General features: G+C 38.9%; 1 protein-coding gene across 2 annotated transcripts; it reads right to left on the bottom strand.

Moving 5' to 3' along the window:
* Positions 1-9388, bottom strand: slc6a1a (solute carrier family 6 member 1a). Of its 2 annotated transcripts, none has more exons than XM_067528086.1 (15): positions 8786-9388; positions 7423-7806; positions 7105-7236; positions 6823-6923; positions 6547-6656; positions 6260-6392; positions 5411-5545; positions 5208-5311; positions 4472-4596; positions 4221-4333; positions 3436-3567; positions 3119-3221; positions 2710-2810; positions 2382-2549; positions 1-2249 (listed from the first exon to the last, which is right to left on the bottom strand). In XM_067528086.1, the coding sequence occupies exons 2-15, from the start codon at positions 7652-7654 to the stop codon at positions 1818-1820; spliced, it is 2121 nt and encodes a 706-aa protein (XP_067384187.1). In that variant the 5' UTR covers positions 7655-7806; positions 8786-9388; the 3' UTR covers positions 1-1817. The 2 variants fall into 2 exon arrangements, with proteins under 2 accessions (XP_067384187.1, XP_067384188.1); XM_067528087.1 differs by lacking the exon at positions 8786-9388 and adding an exon at positions 8316-8445.
* Positions 9389-19987: the final 10599 nt, after the last annotated feature.

The following is a 19987-nucleotide window of genomic DNA, read 5'->3' as shown; positions in this document are numbered from 1 at the left end:
TTTATATTTTCTATAACTCTTTATTTTTTCAGCCTTTTTCTGTTTGTATAACATAACAATCGTGCTTTATCATGTGACACCATTTAGATACATATCATGTTTATATTATGTTTTACATTAGGCAGTGAGACAGTTAAAAATATACAAAACAATATTGTTTTACTAGACATAGTTTCTATTTGTAATATAATCGTCAATATCTTCATTGTCATCATCATTTCGTATATTTCTGTAAGATATGTGCTTTAGCTTCTGTGATCAAAATATTATTGCAGAAAACAGCAACTCCATTTTTTCAACATTTAGACAATAACTTCCAATGTATTACAGACATTCACAGTTACATGTTTTACACAGTACAGTTTTACAACAAAGTTCCAGAGAAAACTGTGGTAGAGTAACTTTATACAAAATTCACAGGACATGAACTGTAGCCATTTCACATTTTCGCTCAGTTGTTTTGCTTTTCAAAGTAAACATGTTCTGTTCAACCAGATGCCTTTCACAGTAGCTGCCATAGAAGCAAACTGACATTGTCCTAACACGCAAACGTCTGGGGAATGTAAAGCTTTGTGCTTTTCACTGGTAAAGCAAAGACAACGTAAACAAAAAGAGAAACAGGCCACTTGCTTACTGGCCTGCACTTTTACATCTACATATGTATTGCTGAATACATATTGATCAAACTACAACTGATCGTTCCACATAAAGAAAAAATGACTGTACTCGAACACAGAGTTGGTCCTGGTTTTTGACTAGCTAGTGGTATTTTGTAGTTCTGGCCAGTCAAAACAGACAATGGCTTAGTTAATACTTGTATCGGCTTAAGGCCTTCTCTACTCTTCTTCTTCTTCATCATCTTCTTTTTCTTCTCTTTTGTTTGTCAGGAGACATTTTGGAAAATTTCACTGATCTTCCTGAGGAAAGCATGCAAAACGTAAACAGTAAACAGGATTGACTGTCAACATTAAGGGATAGATGATATTTGTAAATCACTTTTGTAACCCTGTGCTTTTATTTTGTGTACTTCTTTGTACCCTGTGCTTTGCCAACCGAACACTAAAATGGCATAGTTTTGGCTTTTGTCTGCCTATTGATTTTGGTCCTCCATCACAACACATATAGTATAAAACATCCTAAAAATAATTCTAAAAATGTTTCCATCACATAAAAGTTTTCTTGTTTTTTTTTTACTGAAAAAAAGTGAAGAAAAAAAATAACAGTCTCTCTCACACACAAAATCTTTTGCAACAAATACTGGATTACTCCAGAGCTCCTAGACATGAACTTCTTGATGGCCTTGTGCTTACTCAGAGCTCCCAGTTTGCCTCGTGGCCTGCAGTTTACCTCACAGAGTGCAATGTTTGGAAAGGAGACAACTGTGTGAGGTTTAGTAAACATCCACAAAAAAATTTACGCCATCCCTTGCACTCGTCAATGATGTCAATTTTGTTCACTACTTCATCTACTATATTCACACGGTATTTACTTGATTCATGAAGATATTCAACAAATCTCTAATCTATATCTCTATATTTTTTCTTTTCTCACAGTATTACACAGTATGTTTACATTTTTTCTTCAGATTTATGACTGTATTTGTGAACACTAACAGTCTTTGATATTGTTTTCAAAATGCAAACCAACAATAAGACATCATTGGCTTGGTTTAACAAATGCACCAAAAATTAAACATGGTTTTGAAAATCTGTTTTGATCACATATTGCCCCTGGAGGTAGGTGAATCAATTAAAATCTTGGAAGTCCTTTGTTATGGTCTCTTTTGTCTACACGCTCCACGAGGGTTTCTTTGTTGTCTACACGTTGGCCTCAGCATTGGTCAGATTAGTGGTTGGGCTCGTTGGGTTTGGGGGGTTAACAGGCTCCGTTGGGCTTGCTGGGTTGGGTGGTGGACTGGTTGGGCTAACAGTTGTGGTGGTGATGGGGTTAGCTGGACTGGCCATAGTGGTGGTGGTGGTGATGGTGGTGGTGGGACTGGTTGCTGGGTTCACTGGGCTCGCAGCAGTGGCTGGATTAGCTGAAGGAACAGTGGGGTTAGCTGGGGTCACAGGGCTGGTTGAGTTGACAGGATTGGTGGGGCTGGCAGTGTTTGCAGGAACTGGGTTGGCAGGGCTGGCTGGATTGGCAGGGCTGGACAGGTTAGCGGTGTTGGTTTCGGCCTGCTGCTCAGGTCCATTCTCCTGAGGTCGTCTGTGAACTGCAGGAGGCTGAAGCATTACCCGAAGTCGCTGGGACAGAAACACAAACGCTGTGTTAGGGTACACACTTGAAAAAAAGGTTTTAAGCAAAAACAAATCTGGCAACACAAGCCAAACCTGCGATATTCATTCAACAATTCAATTAAATAAATCAGTCCTGACCTCTTTGTACGTGCCCTTGAGTCCGAGATACATATATATCATGTATCCTGGTATTAGAACCATGGAGGACAGCGCCATGAGCCAGCCTACTCCTTGACCCCAGCCTGGGAACACATAGTCTCCCATCGTGAGAGGAACCATTTGTACAGCACTGAACAAGAAAACCCCCTGTGGGAGACACGAAACACTTTATGCATCCTGACAACCACAGACTGAAGGACCGTTTCAGCCTGACATAGCTGCAGGCAGGTAATATTGACTTTATTTATTGTTTCATTCTTCATGTCATGACTTTAGATGTACTGTTGTATTAGCTCAGAGTACTCACAGCGACAACGAGAGGGGTGAACACGACCCAGCACAGTTTCCACCACATACAAGGCCTGTAGCCAATCATCTCCTGGATGTTGTCATAGAACTTGTTCACACCTGAGAGACAAACGCATCTATGAACAAAATCTTCATATCCAATTTATTTCACTTTGCTGCTAGTCTGCCATGCATGATGATGAGGATGGCGAGGTGAAGCAGTGCTTGTGACCTTGAGGCTTAACAGCGTTTGAGACTGCGCAGATATCTCTGGATAGATGTGTTGTTTTCTAACCTTCAGAGTTACCCCAACTTTTCACACGTGACAATTTACCAGCTTAGTTTTGGATTTGTGAAGAAAAATACCAATTTTCAATCATTTGTGTTCCTCTTTTTGCTGTACTCTGTGAAACATTGATGATACACACCGTAGCACCAGGATATGGAGATGCATTCGAAGAAGACCAAGAACAGCAGACACATTCCACTGGCAGAGTAGTAGTCAAACAGTTTAAACACATAGATTCCACCCTGGTTACAGAAAAATAAATATGTGTTATAAAAAGACTATGCACAGATACAGCATAACATACTCTGGTAATGTAATTGTTGCCCAAAAAGAGAAGAAATCATCATTATAATGGGCTCTTGCCCCCTACATAGATGCATTAAATCAGTTCTGTTATTCATTTGTTTAATTCCCTTCTACAAATAGGGGTAAAGGAAGAGAGCTGTCCTGCTGTACCTGTGTGATGTTTGAAAGTCCGATCACATAGGACACCAGACAGACAACTGCGATGAAGATCTCTCGTCTACCTCTAAGAACTCTGGGAAATTCATCCACCAGAGCAGTGATGAAGCCTTCAACAGTGCAGAACTGAAGAACAGAATCACAGGAACAGCATTAAGCCTGATTGAATATGTGCATTATTTGCACCTTGCTGATTTTATATTACTTGACTAAATCTGGCTGTTCATTGGTTCTTTTTTTTTATTCTATTATGTAAAGTGGTCTGTGAATATTTTACAAAATGTACCAGAGAAGCTTCATTTAAGTGATTAGGCCAACTGATGATGACAAATGACAAAGAACTGCAGTGTGCATCAAACCATGGGACAAAAATACTAATATAATTTTCTGAGTGACCAAGCACCCACTTTTCGGAGGCCATTTTGGTAATAGCTCTGATATGCAAAAGCTCTGTTGCTATGACATGGGGTATGAATTGTGACCCTATCAATAGAGCCATAATTGATGTGTATATGTTTTTTCCTGCTTTTACGGCCTTATTCAAACCTAAATATCCAACATAAAATAAAGAAACACAGATCGTAAAACCTGTGGGCACATGGAGGTGATAAAGTTGCACTAAAAAGACTTGACAGCTGATGTCAAAGCTCAGCTATATCTGTCCACAAGAAGCAAATTGCATCCTTATCATGCAGAGAGCACGGGTGAGCTGCATGATATGTACCTGCATTTATATATTTAGGTCAGCCCATGAGCAGATCATCTCCAAGCCACCTTACCTGGCTGTCTATCCCCAGCATGAGCAGCATGGAGAAGAACAGGATGGCCCAGAGAGGAGACACAGGCAACTGGGTTACAGCCTCTGGGTAGGCCAAAAAGGCTAAGCCAGGACCTGCACAGTAAATAGGAAACTTGTATGGTCATTCTAATAGCACAGAGAAGATGTCAAAAGCTATAGTGTTTAGCTTTAGTCAGTATCAATGACAGAAGCATTACATAAGAACGAAGCATATATGCAATCCATAGTTACCTGAAGCGGCTACGTCAGCAATTTCTTTCTTTGTCACATGTGCCATGAAGCCAACAATAGAGAAGATTACAAAGCCAGCAAACATGCTGGTACACGAGTTGATACAGCACACAATGATAGAGTCTCTGGGGAGAGGAAATATAAAATAGGCCTGTTGTCAAAGATTTAAGTTGACTTGTATTTGTTTTCTGTTTTGAGCTTCTGTGGAAAATGTCTGCACAGGAGAGACTAATTTAAAGCTGAGAACTAATGACTGCTATTTCATAGTTTTGATCATGTGGCGGCAAAGCACTTTCACTGTTTATGACTGACATAAATTGATTTTGTTTAAGGGCTTATAACAAATAAAGAAATTCTCAGATATCTTATAGAGATGAAGAGAATGGCTTTGAAACAAGTACACAAACGCAACTATTTTTATGTAACTGATTGTTTATGTGACCCAGAACCATGGGGCTGCTGAAGAAAACACTCAGGCTTTGCAATCATAGTTGTTTCTTTTTTCCTCCAGCATGCACACCAACAGCCAGAAACAACCTTCTCCTCAGATTATTATTATATGCACGTCAGCAGCACACATTTATAAGACCCTGTAAGGGTTTTTACCAAGGATGGTAAAGTAGCAGCAATTTAATTACTGTCATCTTCAGCTATGATGAGATTTGTACTGATATATTCGGCAGCATTCTGTGTCTCACAGATCATTTCCTTTTTTGTTGTTTGTTAATGTTCTTACCTGTAAACATTGTTATTGAAATTGTTATAGCTGCCCAGAGCTATAAGTGACCCCAATCCCAATCCATAGGAAAAAAAGATCTGAGTAGCTGCATCTAGCCATACCTGACAAAGAAAGACAAGCATTCAGCTGTGTCACACCACTCTTTGCTCACTCAGACATGTGTATGAATAGGTATGAATCATAGAATCATATATCGTTACCTCAGACTCTTTGAGTTTTTCAAAGTCAGGGGTGATATAGAACATAATTCCCTCTTTTGCTCCAGGTAAGGTCACCCCACGGATGAAGAGAATAAACAGCATGAAGTAGGGATATGTAGCTGAGAAGTAAACGACCTATAAAATGTAAGACATTTATCAGTGAGGCAACAACACATCTTGGAGGTATTTATGATGCATGCACAATTTGTACATTTAGAATTGATCCACTATTCAGAATATTTTCATGAGATGCGTTGTTTTAAAATGTCTTCGGTCTTATTTTCAGACGAAACAAAGCACACAAAGATATTAAGAATATTAGCACGTTAATCGGCAGAGAAATCGCTGCAGCTTCATATTGAATCAGCTCTCTCGGTCTCTGTGCATATGTGACACTGTGCTAGCAATTTGTGAGAAAAACGTGCAGAGAGATGGGATATTTTGTGAGCAAAACAAATTTTATTTGCCACGGTCACGTGATGTGCTAGACTTTCGAAATGTGGCACCACAAGGGAGGAAAAGTGCTCCAAGTGAAGAGAGAGGACAAAACCAGATTTTAGTGTATGGCTGTTTGTTGCTCCTCCTATCATGAATCCACACTCAGTATAGACACTGTGTCAGGAGAATGGGAATTAGAGGAGCCACCGCGGGGCATAGTGGGATTATTGAACATGAGTTTCGGATGCTCTTTTATTTCCAAATCAATCTTGACAATTCTGACTGCAATCTAAATACTTGATGAGGTGATATTAGAATGATTAATATTGCATAGATGTCACAAGCTGATCCTTAATGGAAACCAGTAAAACAAAAGAGGCCTTGGAGATCCAAATCTAGTTAATGTCTTACCTTCCCTGTCCAGCTAACCCCTTTCCAGATACAGAAGTAGACAAGGACCCAGGCAATGGCCAGTGTTATAGCCAGTGGCACCCGAATCTGGCCTGGTTTTTCCAAGCCACTGGTCATTTCATGCACATTGCGCCTATAATTCAGGCCGAGCAACAATAAAACTGTTATACACAGGGGGAAATAGGCATGCAGCATAGTAGGCAGTCCTTTATTTATCTCTGAAATGTATGCAGGAAACTTTAAAGCTCTGCTGTTGTGAGAGCAAGACAAAGCAGTCAATTTCTTACTCCCAAAACTCTGTCACAGCACTGGTGAGGTTGGTGGTATCTGCAATGGAGTAGTTTGAATAGCATTGCTCTGTGTTCCATAGATTGTTACATGAGCTCCACGGAAGTTCCTGAAAAACAAAAATGAATGTTTGTGTTTTTCTTGTGGACACTTGCAAAGATTTGAAATTCCTTCAAGGTATCACAGGCTATGATTTGTAAATATATATATCAGCCTTGACCCTATGTTAGATTCAGCTTTTTGTGAAACACGTGAGTATATTTTGTCATACTTACAGTGGTGAAGGAGTTGTACAGGTAGTAAATGGCCCAAGAAATGATTACAATGTAGTAAATGTTAAGCCAGAAAGACAGGACAGCTGCTGCAAGGCCCACACCTATCATACAGAAATGAATTAGGCATGTGTGTCATTTGGCCTCCTAATAGTCAGGAGGCTTTCTGTTAATCAATCAAATGCCTTCAAGTTATTTCTCCAGCACTGTTTGTTTCTAAATAATAATATGAGTTAAGAAAGGCCTGAAACTGAGCAACAATATTTTAGTTTTAGGGTGGTGTACCTTTAAACATAGGAGCCAGTTTCCACACACCAAGCCCTCCAATTGAGGTGTACTGCCCAAGGGAGCATTCCAGTAGAAACAAGGGGACCCCAGCAAATATGAGGGTCAAAAAATAGGGAATCAAGAAGGCTCCTGAATAGACACAAGTAGATCAAGTTATGCATTAAAACAGTCACGAATTTCTGAAGGCCACACAGCACAACTTCAATTAATAAAGTTTGTGATATTCAATCTTTCCATGTCATCGACACGGTCACTTCAGTATGGAGCTGCTCAGCAGTGCAGTTTGCTTAAATTAGCTTTGAAAATAATGTTTACCTCCGCCGTTTTTCCCACAGAGATATGGAAATCTCCATACGTTTCCCAGTCCAATCGCGTAACCCACACACGACAGAAGAAAATCAAATTTTCCCCCCCACGTTTCTCTGGCAGGCAATTCCTTTTTCTGCTTTTCGGGTTTCACGTCCAAAGACTTGGGTTTGTCATTATTAGTGGCCACCTCGTTCAGTTCTGTGACTTGACCATCCGTTTTGGTGCCGTTTGTTGCCATGTCTCTGGATTTGGCAAAGGTCCTGGCAGTCGGACGGAAGACTTCAGCACCAGTCCACGTAGACAGCAGCTTCGCGGTTTTTACACCTAACCCCTGGACCAAATGTCTGGAGATGAAGCCTGTGCACACACGGCTCGTCAGTCGCCGTTAACCTGGAATCGTGAACAGAGCAATTGGTCGTTTTTTCAGTGGGCGCTATTTATTAAGCAAAAATTGACACATTTCTTTTTTTTTCTACATTTATTTCGTGGCCGCAGGTGCAAAACACAAAATCAATGAAATTAAAACACATGTTGTTTTACTTCCAAATGTGCGTTTCACGACCAGACCAAAGCATCTTTCGGACATTTGGCTCTCTGACAAATTTTCATTCATATCTGACTCATCAAACAGCGAAAACCATCGATGGCAAAGTCAGGCTGGACTAGCGCTCATAACTAAAAGACAGACCATAGATCGCGCATAACTAACAGCACCCTAAACAATTCCGGCATGTACAGGTCTGAAATTAAATACACATTAAATGACATCACCATCATAAAAAGAAAACTTGAGGACGAATTGTAGGATCCAAAACGTACATTTCTAGCGCAAGACGCGCCATAGCAAAAGCAAATAACCTATTAGAATTAAGCATAATGAATTGTCCACCAATTACCACCTGCAGATTCTCCTGACAATATCCAGAAACAAGATTAAAAGCAGCAGGGATACAGAGAGGTGCCAAACAAACTGGGACACAAACGCATAGTGGAGACAAAGGGATGTCCAATGCGTAAAAGCTTTACGCATCATGCTGCACACATATGCACGCCATAGATTCAGCTATTGAGACCAAAACGCGTTAATAAACGCATGATAATGCCTCTTCCCATTTGCACCATTCAACAGACAAACAAACACTGATCAATTCTGCATTTAATTGGCTTCAGCGTGTAGGTGCAGAACTCATCATGCAGTCATTACATTGACCCCAGCCACGTTTTGACAGGCTCATTTACGTATAACTACAGTCATCGCTGCAAAGACACAGAAAAGGGATCATGCATTAACCACATTTGTTTGTAAGAGGATCCAAACACGCACACACGCACGGAGACATGCAAAGAATTCAGCAGCCAGTTTACTCACAATGAATCTGTGGTCTGTGCCGCCCAGGATACGCTGCCTGCCACAAATCTTGAGAAGAGGTATCCGTAGATTCCTCCTGTGGATTAAGTTGTAAACTCCCAGTATTTTTTGAAACATAAATAGATTTTACTTCCATTAAAAGACTTTAGGGGACCATACAGCGTTCGCGGGGTCCAAGCAGGAGCTGTCCAGAGGGGAGCAGTGCTGAAGACCAGGAGGAAGAAGAGGAGGAAGAGGAGGAGGAGGAGGCTGAATCAACACGGGCAGCAGCCGCTTCGCCTTGTGCGACTGTCTAACATCAACAACCAGAGACTCAACTCCCATCTACACAGCCTCAATGTCATCTCAAAGTCGCCCCCCCCCCTCCTCCTCTTCATCTATAGGCTGCACTGACATCGCACTTGCAGCGTGTTTGGCTTTTAATATTTCAAATTGTTTTACTCTCTCCATGTCATTCTAATAAATGCAAATAATCCATTTTTTTTAGCATGAATTCCCATAGCTGCGCCAGCAAGTTTTGTAATCCACGGAAATTCGGTGAAAATGAAAACAGTTCCCATTTTAAATAAACTATTGAACAGTTCTGTTTTTACGTTTTTATTTCAGCTTGTTTCCTCCAAGCAGTTTAAGAATTCAGCTATTTAAAATGCGATTATCTCTGCGCCCAGCTAGAAAAAAATGTGACCCCCCCCCCCCCCCCCCCCCCAAAAGAGAGAGACCCCCCCCCCCTCCCCTCTAGTAATAAAATGTATTGTCTAGGTAAAAAATGGAAACATATGGGGGTTGATATAAGCAGGATTATCAGGTCCAAACACGTATATTTAGAAGGTGAGGCCAGTCAGCGGCTGTCTGCAAACCTGGCAAATTGTGATAAAACGATCCCGTCAATAAAGGGAGGGAACACAGTCTGGTTGTCTAACTCTGCCTGTAATGGTCCAAAGCCCGACGTCTTCCACAAATGAAGGGATCACACGAGGAGAATAAACTCGTGGAATAAGCTACTTGTTCCCAATTTTTAAAAGAAACAAAAGATTTTTTTTTCTAAAGATTGGACATGGAAAAATGTTCACACAGGCAGCAAATAAGCGAAAAGTGGATACAGTTGTGGATTCCTTCTTTCTTCTATTTCCAAAGAAACCACCCGGAAAGTGAAAGACCAGATCCAAACATTTGATTAAGGAGCAGTCCGTCGACTTAAAGTGACACGGTAAGTGATCCTGAGCCGGTATAAACAGGCCCAGTCGTCTGATTTTATGTTATTGCACAAGTTTTTATTGTGTTTTAAGTGCGTGAACACCAATGTCAGGTTCAGCTCGGTCCTGCCTGTCGTTTCACTGACACTTCAACACATTTAAATGCGCGTGTTTGCCGCTAACACTTAGTTTTCTGCATTAAAGCAGAACTTGTAGATGCACTTTTATTTATTTATTTATTTATTTTTAATGTCAGTGAGCTGAGGTGGAGGGAGTGCACGCTGACTGTGGTGTAAACTGCTGGAAAACTTGTGGCAGGGAGATCAGGAGCATTTAGACTCTAGTGTAAATGTTCCTATCACAGGCTGAGAGGGCACCAGATGGCAAACCAATGAGGGGTGAACTAACCCACTAAATGATTCCACATAAAATGCAGCATTTAAAATCCCATCTGGGTTGACTTCCCTGCGGACATGGAGTGTAAAACATGACACATATTTATACACCTGCTGATGGTGCACACAGACATGTCCAATGGACTGGTGACATGGACACTCAGCCAGCTGACCTCGTAACCCCGCCGCTTAGGTTTGATTCAGCTCTTTGCCCTTTTTCACCCTGCTGTAGCCTCCAGTCTCTTAATTTCAGTGGAAGCTTGTATTAGGCTCCTTGTGAATGCTGTGCCCCATTAGGCTGGTATTACTTGTCCTTTCTTGTAATGGCTTTTAGATTTTGTGACTAAGATTGAGGTTGGGGTTGCCTCTCTTTACTGGCCCATTGGGTGTAAAATCATCTTAATGTTGGGAATGTATTTGCAGCATATGTGCAATTCACTCAAATGGAGTGGTTACTTGTTAGGTTTGGGCTTCAACAAACACATTTGTATTTTTAAATGTGAGCAACAGCACTATAAAAGCATCAAGACAATAATCCTTCATATAGGGAAGCATGTCCAATATGTGTTGAGATATTCCATGTCAGAATTTGACTTTATTGACTAAAATATGGCTTTATTGATTCTACTAATAAAATACCAATAATCATAAAGAAACAAACATTTAAAAAAACAAAAGCAAAAATAATAAATTCAGTGTGTTTTTCAGTATTTCAAAGTCATACTTTAGCTTATATTTATAAAACCATTTCACAATCATTTTGAACATCTACACTTTGTGTAAAAATACACCTCTGTAAGTGGCTTAACAGGCCGTTCTATGGGCCTGCTTCCCATTTCCTCCACTGACATCTACAACCTTTATATGTTGGAGCAATTGTTGTAACTGCTTTTTAATCTGTTCTCAGCTTTCAGATGCATTTTCATGGACTCATATTTCTCAACACCAGTCTGTAATTTGAGGCCACAAAATGAACTGATTAGCATGATGATTAGTCATTAGTATGCTAATCATAAGCAACTCACATATTTTATTCATAATGTCGCAGACTTGTTTTTCTCCTTCTGTGGAAATTGTGTAGACTTGCCATTTTATTTTTACTGTAAACATGAAAGGCAATCTGGTGATTCCTGACAATCCACAGTGATAGTTGTGATGTTTACCTGTAGTGCATGTTAACAAAATGTCACCATTTGCACAAACAATAGCTAAGAGATACTGATAAGGCAGATAAAGGGATGGTGGATTTGTCACCTGTCTAGAGAACCACATTAATGCAAATCATAAATATCACACATCAATCAGGTTATAGAAAAATGATGCACAGAGGAAGCTAATGCTTCAAACCCCTGCTTAAGGTAATTGTAGGTTGCTACATTAAAACAAAATCTGCACAATACAATTCTAAGAAAACAATATTTATTACAATATATTTACAAAACTCTTGTTTCAACAACAGTGCTGCTGTTGGCAGGTTTTTAAAAAATGTGAGCATGTTTTAGTAGTTAGGACCTAGTGTCAGAAGCTGGGACGTGAAGCCTAATTTCTGTTGATGTCTGTTTTTTTGTTTTCACCAGCCTCTAAACCTGATTGCTGCTTTACATTTGTCTTGTCTTGCATGCACTGAGAGTGTGTAGAGTACAATACATCTGTGGTGTTACCATTTGTGTCTTGTTGATAGAAGGATGGGCATAGATATTAGTCACTGGGTAAGTAATGCATAACTGAATGACCACTCACTCAGCATTTCTATATAGGGCTTCAATTTCATTTGGTCTTCCCTCCCGGATGTGATTGATGAAATTTACCTTCACTCCAGCATAAACCGCACAGAGACACCTGAGAAATAGTCTGCATATACAGTAGTCACCTCAGCACATTTTCTTCACTGCATTGTGATGTCCACAGTGTCTGCTGTAAAGATGCTACATCTCTTAAAGATTATACAGTCTTATTTGTCTGTTTTTCTTTAGTATAACATTTGTTTAGCATGACCTAAATTCCTGTGAAGTGAGAGTCTCAGCAGCTCTGTTTCACCTCTCTCTTTCTCTCGTCCTACATCTCTCTCTCTCAGTCTCTCTGTACACACATGCACACACAAACACAAACACACACACACACACTTTACAAACAGGCAAAACAAGCTGAGAGGACTTTTTTTCGTGATACAGCTTTTGCCAGATATTATTTACATGCGTAGTGAAGTATCGTGGGATGCAGAAATCAGTGAGGTGGGCTGGCCAATGATATTTCTGGAATCATCTACTACATTTGTGGGATATGCTCTGTTTCTGTCCCTGGGGTGGGTTTTTTCTTGTTTTTGTATTTTTTTATTTTTTTATTTTACCTTCTTAAAAGGAATGAACTGTGCAAAGAAGTTAAGTCCCACAGCTGAAAAAAAATCTAGCTATTTCCTCTGTTGGTGTTCAGACATTTTCCTTCAAATACAATGCTGTTTCTACAAATCCATAGAAATAGACTGTCATGATTTAGGAGGCATTCAGCCAAGTCGATGCCAAACATGTTAACGTGCACTGAGCAGGGCAAGGACAGGTTGTTTTGATCCGTTGACGTCCTTGTGTGACAGCTACCACACGGTGTGGATTTAGTAAACATATGACCTCCATGATAACCAGTATGGAGCCACTAAATCGCTTCAAATTTTGTACATGTGTTGCTAGGCAACAGAATAATCGGTCTCCTTCTCTCCCTCCTTATATGGTTCTCTACTGGGACTGCTGTGCTCCTATCATTGAAAACGGTTAATTAACTTCTACAAAAGTCCATTAATGGTGGAGATTAGCCTTCTGAGGGTTAAAAAGCACATCTAGGCTACACGCAGAAATATTCGCCAACCGACAAATGCATGTCAAAGATTAAAAGGGCCTTTGAAATAAATTATCTTATAGCCATGCATCTGGCTGTATTCTAGCAATAACAGCTTAAACATAAATAATATGATTAGTATTAAAAGGTTGTGTAACAAATCAGACTCGTTCAGCTGCTGATAGATTCAATCCAAAAATGACCAATTTACCACGGTGACAAAATGCTCAAAGCATTGTTAAACACTGTATGTATGTAACATTTGTATGTATTTCACCCATGTTCAGAATAGAGAGTAAATATGATGCTAAATGTATAGCATAATGTGGAAAAGTACAAAAATGTATCTTGAATTGCAGGTAAGTTCATTAAATAACATGAACATACCTATTGTAATGTTTTTATTATTATTTATATTATTTAGATATATTATTATTATATTATTTAGATATTATGAACAAATATGAATGATAAAAAGTATACTTTGTAGAAAAATATTTGCTAGTATATTGGTATCCTTACCTAAGTTATTAGGTACAATTTTTTAAATTTACCCTCAAACAGCCAAGAGTCCATATAGTACAATGATTATTCTAGCATTTCATTTTAATATTATTATATCCCAAAAGACCTAATGTGTACAACATGGACCCTCCTCATATCACTTTGGTAAAACAAGCACACATTCTGATATAAGTGTGTTTAGTTTTGTTTTAAAATATGCACATAACCATACATCAAACAGTGTAGTGGAGGACAGTGTTCAACCATTTTATAAAGTGCACATGCACATGTTCTGCATGGTTTCATTTAATGTGTGAGAAACCATAAAGGCCAATAAAAGCCAATTTTAACTGAGCCAACCTCAGCTTTAAAGCTGAGCACTGGTACCGCAGCTCTTTTTGTCTGATACTATTTTCCAGTCACATATTCTTATCTAGTAAATCCCTTTTCCACAAAAATTATGTTTAAATCATAGATCTGTCAGTATAATGACAGTAGGATAGTGTAGATTTAAAAATCTGTCCTTTTCCTTGATGTGCATAGTTACTATGATTAGTATTTCTGGGTTGAACTCAGCTAGGCAGAAGAACAAAACATATACATATATAATATATATATGTGTGTATGTGTGTGTGTATGTGTGTTTTTCTTCTGCCTAGTACAGTTAATTCTTCATTCTTTAGGACGGAACAGTTTGAGGTGTTATTGCATTTCAGTTCCCATGATTCTTTGATTATATTAGGCCATTACACACTAGTTGCAATCAGGGCTGCAGACTAATAGATAATAAAACTAACAAATAATAGGATTAAAGTAATGTGATTACTGATAAATGACAAATCCACAATAAGAAGTTTGTAAAATAATTTGGAGAGGACAAGAGGGGTAGAGTTAATTAAACTATAAATGTGGGGTTTTTTGAAGGAAAATGTAGTTTGACATTCCACAGAAAACTACCTTGATTAAATGTGATTGTACTCACAAAATTGCTGCCTATGAAATGGCACAAAAATCCTGTTTAACATTAGACACAAGTGGCATCATCAAGTAAGAGACATGCACATAAAATATGTCTGCATCAGGGAAAGTGTGGGAAGTGAGGGGAGACAAAGCGTCAATCATCAGCGTCATCAAACAGGAGGGTGCTATGACATGGAGCTCTTTAAATGCAAGCTTTGACAGAAGCCTGCAATCCTTTCTCACCACACTGCCCCTGCTAATCCCCTCCATTCAACCACATCACTATGGAAACTGACTGGATGTCTCACCCTGGCCGCCTAACTTGTGCCATGCAACCATGTCTGCTGCTGACATGGAGGTTGTGCAGCAAAATGCTGGCTGATCATTGTTCCGCTACATGTCACCATCCTGTGACTGTGTTACAGACTAATTCTGGCTACTCAATTGATGCAAGACCTTTGGGTTAATGTGTTTTAAAATCTAGGGGATGGCTCTGGAAGAGACAATCACTATGGTATATGCTTTGCAAGAGTAAGCACTTGAGCCTTTTAAAGAAAAACTTGGTGGAGAGTTTGAGGTGGATGGAGCAAATTTTCATATTCCTGTGCTCACTACCTATTTCATTTCATTGCCTTTCCTCTGGCAAAATTGCAGGAGAATATTTGTCATGGTTTTAAAGGGTTTATCAGCTTCAAAGCTGAGGGAGCTGGCCGTCCAACCCATCAGTGAGACCACTCAATCCTTCCAGCACTGACAAGAATGGGTTGGAGCATGTGGACAAAATTCTGCAGCTAAGCTCCCAATTCAGAGCTTTTGCATAAAGCTTGGAGAAACACATTTGCATTTGCCACTGACGTCAGCGTTTAATCCATCGCAAACTACTTCTTCAACCCCCTCAACATCTCAGAGAAGAGTTCGGTAATTGCTAATTACAGGACAAAAGGGGTTATGATCACTAGCACCATCAGCCTGGTTAGCGCCAACACTGATTGCCTGAGATGAGCTGAATTCAGCTGGAGCCCACAGGTAAACACAACGTTCAATGAAGACTGCTCGTGCCTGTTCACTACATGCAACTTGATAGACTTGCAGTTTAGTGTTTCTGAAACACACATACATTGTACTTTTTTGCTGTCATCTTACATCTTTTCATAACCAAAGCAAAAAGCATGTACGGAACAAGGATTACTGTACCTGCCTGGGTGAGCTGACCCTGGTGGCACTGGGAAACACTGCATGCTGTTTAATCAGATGTTCCTCTGCACTAATTAATGGCTACAGCTACTCAGGACAGTGGCTAATGTGAGTTCATTCATTTAAACACTTCATGTATAAAATGTCAACAACTATTTATAACAAGTTATTATTAGAAGACTTTGAACATTATATTTTCTCTAACCAGAAGTCCAACAACCCAACTGGATTCAAGTCAGGCTGATATGAAAAAGAGGAACACACACTGGAAAATTCTCTTTTAATTCTCCTTCACACCGGAGTGCAGATCCTCCAATAAATAACTGAGTTAAAAAAAACAATTTTAAGTTTTAGACCCACATCTAAAATATTGTCAGGTCTATGAAATAAATGAAAAGTTGGAGATAAGTTGTTTTATGTTTAATATAGTTGTCTTTACAGTAAAGACATTTAAAGGTTGTACTTTTATCTGATCCAAATTATTTGCTCAAGAGAGAAAAGCTAATTGTCATTATTATCATTTGTTAAGTACATTTTTTAATGTTTATTTCTTTTTTTAATCTAATTTCATTTTATTGCTGTAACACATCAGCAAGTAATGAACTGTAAAATAAATAATGTGCTAAATAAATGATTCATGAGCCATTTGTTCTTGCAAATTCATACTTAGCAGCGGAACAGTCAATATTATTTTAACAATTTATGAGGATGTGTTATGACTGACTCATTTGCTGTTAAGATAGATGTTGTGTTAAGTTTGTTGCAGGCCAGCTGAAACATTATTTTAAAACATAGATTTTCGGCTGCAAGGATAAGATTTACCCACACGGACCACACAATGTAATGTGCACTGTATTGTATTTAAATTAATATGCTCTGGACATTTTTTAGAAGTATGAGGTTTCACACATATTTTTAAGACATAACAGGTTAAGTTGAGTAATTCTACTCTTAGGAGACAAGTGGTGAATAAATCTTATGAAACTATCATTTACATTGATCCCATACTTATGAGTTATGTCTCTTTCCTTGACAGCTGTTGCAGCATCGTCTGGCCTGAGGGCAGTGTCGCTACTGTCGGTAAATTCGCTTCATTATTAAACAGTACACTGATTTTGCCATGTACAATAACCATCTTCAGTAGAATACAAGATAAGCTTGCAGAATGGGTTTTTGAACATGTTCCTGCTGTTTAGCAAGACTACGGGTTAGAAGCCATTTTAGCAGACCTGTGAGTTAAATGCTAGTGTCAGCATGGTAATGTGCTATAGTTTAGCATGTATACCAAGAAAAGCAAATCAGAGCTAATGGAAATATGATTGGTTTTGCAAAACTGCTGTTAAAAACTAAAACTGTAAGCTAATTCAAAGTCTGGTCTGTTGATAAAATGCGCTATGAAAGGTGAAGGTAACACCAAAGTTATAACAATTTTTCCTGAGGGGACATAAAAATCTGTATCAAAGTCTATGCTGCAGACTTTTCACATAAACCAACAAATGTAAGTGTGTGTGGTACAGTTAAGTATTCACTGAAGTCATCTGTTGAAGATCCCACAGACCAAAGACCACTAATATAACTAAAAGTAGCTTTTGAACTTTTTTTTGTAGGCTGCCTAAAATTTTAAAAAATGTAAACATTAAAACTCTCATTGTCTATGTTGTATATAAATGTAGCTGCCATATTTCCTTCTGAATAGAGTAGATGGATTTATTGGGTTGCTGAGATGAGATGAGAACTTTATTTTAATTTTTAAGCAGATACAGAAGTGTAAAGAAATGGTCAATGCTTGTAAATAAATAAGCACGTTTATGTGTATTCTTTGCTGTGAGACAGTGGCAGCCCTGGATGATCTTAGTGCCAGGAATAATGTGGCTTAGATTTATTAAAGCTCCCCATGGTTGGATCTGCACACGTCCCATAGTGGGCAAAAATAAAACTAGTAAACAAATTAAGCCACAGTCCACCACAGTTATTGTTACTTTGCAAGTCAAGTTGAACATATGATGCCAACAGTGAAGCAGAACTATATCACCTCTAGTATGAAATGGGGGCACAGAGTTTAAGGATTTTGGACATTTGTCAGCATGTATTTTGTGAGTTACAGCTCCGTTTTCCCGCTTTACTTTGCCTTCAAACAAATAAGCTTATATTGGACTTTTTATAATCTGTTTTGAACAACCTTCAGGTTCTGTACATCTTCACATTCACAGTTCTTTGTTTTTTTTTGTCTCCCGATCGTTTTCCTTATTTTTTGTGCTCTGCATTAAAGCAAAAACATTAGCACTAAGCATTGGTGCATTGGTGTAAAGAACATGTTTCATTATTTTTTTAAAGAGACAAACAGTGGAGACATGTTAATACACTGCTGTGTCTGTAACAGATCATAAGCATGAAGGCTAATCCAGAGGTCAGGAGTGCGGGCCTCATGGTGTGTTGGTTTACATTTATACACATCTAGAGGTGGCAGCTTGTGCTGTGAACCCAGTGTGCGTGTATGTATATGCATGGATGCTTGTTTGTTCTGGTGGAAATGTAAATAAAGTTGCAGTGTATGTGCAGAGTGATGTAACAGCTCCAATGTATCCCTCTCCTTAAATGGGACAGATGCGTGAGCAAGAGATGAAGTCCCTTAAATTAGTTGTTGGCAATGGCATCAGGAAACATTGACCTTTCATTGGTTCCTTGAGGCCAAGAAGTGAGTCACATGACAGCCGGATATTTACAGTGCCTCTCGTCACTGGCCTTGTCAAATCACAGCACACTTCACTGAAGCCTAGTAGGCCTTAGGCTGAAACTCAGCTATGCAGACAGATGAAAAGGTGTTTTCCCCTCTTTTAGCCTGCGCTTAGTGCAACCCAGAATAACACAGAACATGAGGACATTAGTGGACATTTTGTGTATATGTCTGTGTGTTTTTATGTCAGTGTAGGTGAGATGAGGAGGGAGAAAGAGAAAGAGAGTGAGACATGGAAAAAGGATGCACAGACTGTCTGCAGGACCAGTGAATTTCAGGCCAATTTATCTTATGAATGAGTCTCTGGAAGGCATCCATCCCCAGACAGTTCCAGAAATTGTATAACAAATAAAACAGTTTTTCTGGACCCACATCTTACAGAGGGCAAAGCTTGAATCTTCTAAAGTTTGCAATTTAAAAAAAATGTAATTAAAATAGATGTGTATCAATATTCTTTTACATTTCATTAACCCTCACTGTTTTGTTTTAGCATGGATAAAATGAAGATATTCTGTGTTATGTTTATGTACCTTAACCTTGTATCATACCAGATATACTTGGGAAAACCAGATGGTTTGACATGCCTCTACTTGCTACCAAAGCTGAACTGGTTGGCAGTGTTGCCTGTTAGTTGCCCCAAATGGTAGTGTTAATTAGTGTAAAACCAACAAATAGGACACTGAACAAAAATAGAAGATATAAATAAAAATGATCATGAAGGAGAATTTTCTTCTGTGGTGTCCCTACTTCATGATTTATAGGTTGATTTTATGTGAATTGTGATAGATTCTCAGCTGGTCTGTTTGAGGCTCCACCAGTATCACGGATAAAGAGCCATTTCAGGACAGTTTTTCTTGGATGCAACACACAGAGCACAGATCAGTACTGGCCAATAGCAAATACACAGACAGAAATACCGTAACAGGGTCTCATCTAACACATAAGAACCAGAGTGTGCATGTTGCAAAGCTGCTCTGTGAGGCACAATGCTGCTTTGTGTTAACATCCACTAATGTTCAGCAGATATAATGATAATCATGTCCACTATGTTATAGTGATAACACTGATTAATTATCCCTAGACATCTGTTGAGACTGGAGAGAATGATATTTGTTCAAAAACCAAGTTTGCAGCAATAGTTTTTACTTCAAACTCCAAATGTCAGCCTGCTGGTAGTGGGGAGGTCTGGGCTCATCGAAGCTGGAATACTGTTTATATAGTCTGTAAGGCATAAATGGTAGTGCAAAAATTGTATCAGTATATCTAGGACATTTAGAATTATTTGTTTTTACGAAATTTATTTGCATGATTTTAAAACAAATATGACAGGAAGAAAACCCCTCTGTAGGAAGAGGATAAAGCCCAATCATGGAATTATTAATTACCTCAACTTTCA

The sequence above is a fragment of the Channa argus genome, chromosome 13 (genome assembly GCF_033026475.1).
Source record: "Channa argus isolate prfri chromosome 13, Channa argus male v1.0, whole genome shotgun sequence".
Taxonomy (NCBI): Eukaryota; Metazoa; Chordata; class Actinopteri; order Anabantiformes; family Channidae; genus Channa; species Channa argus.
This window is presented reverse-complemented; position numbering and strand designations above follow the sequence as displayed.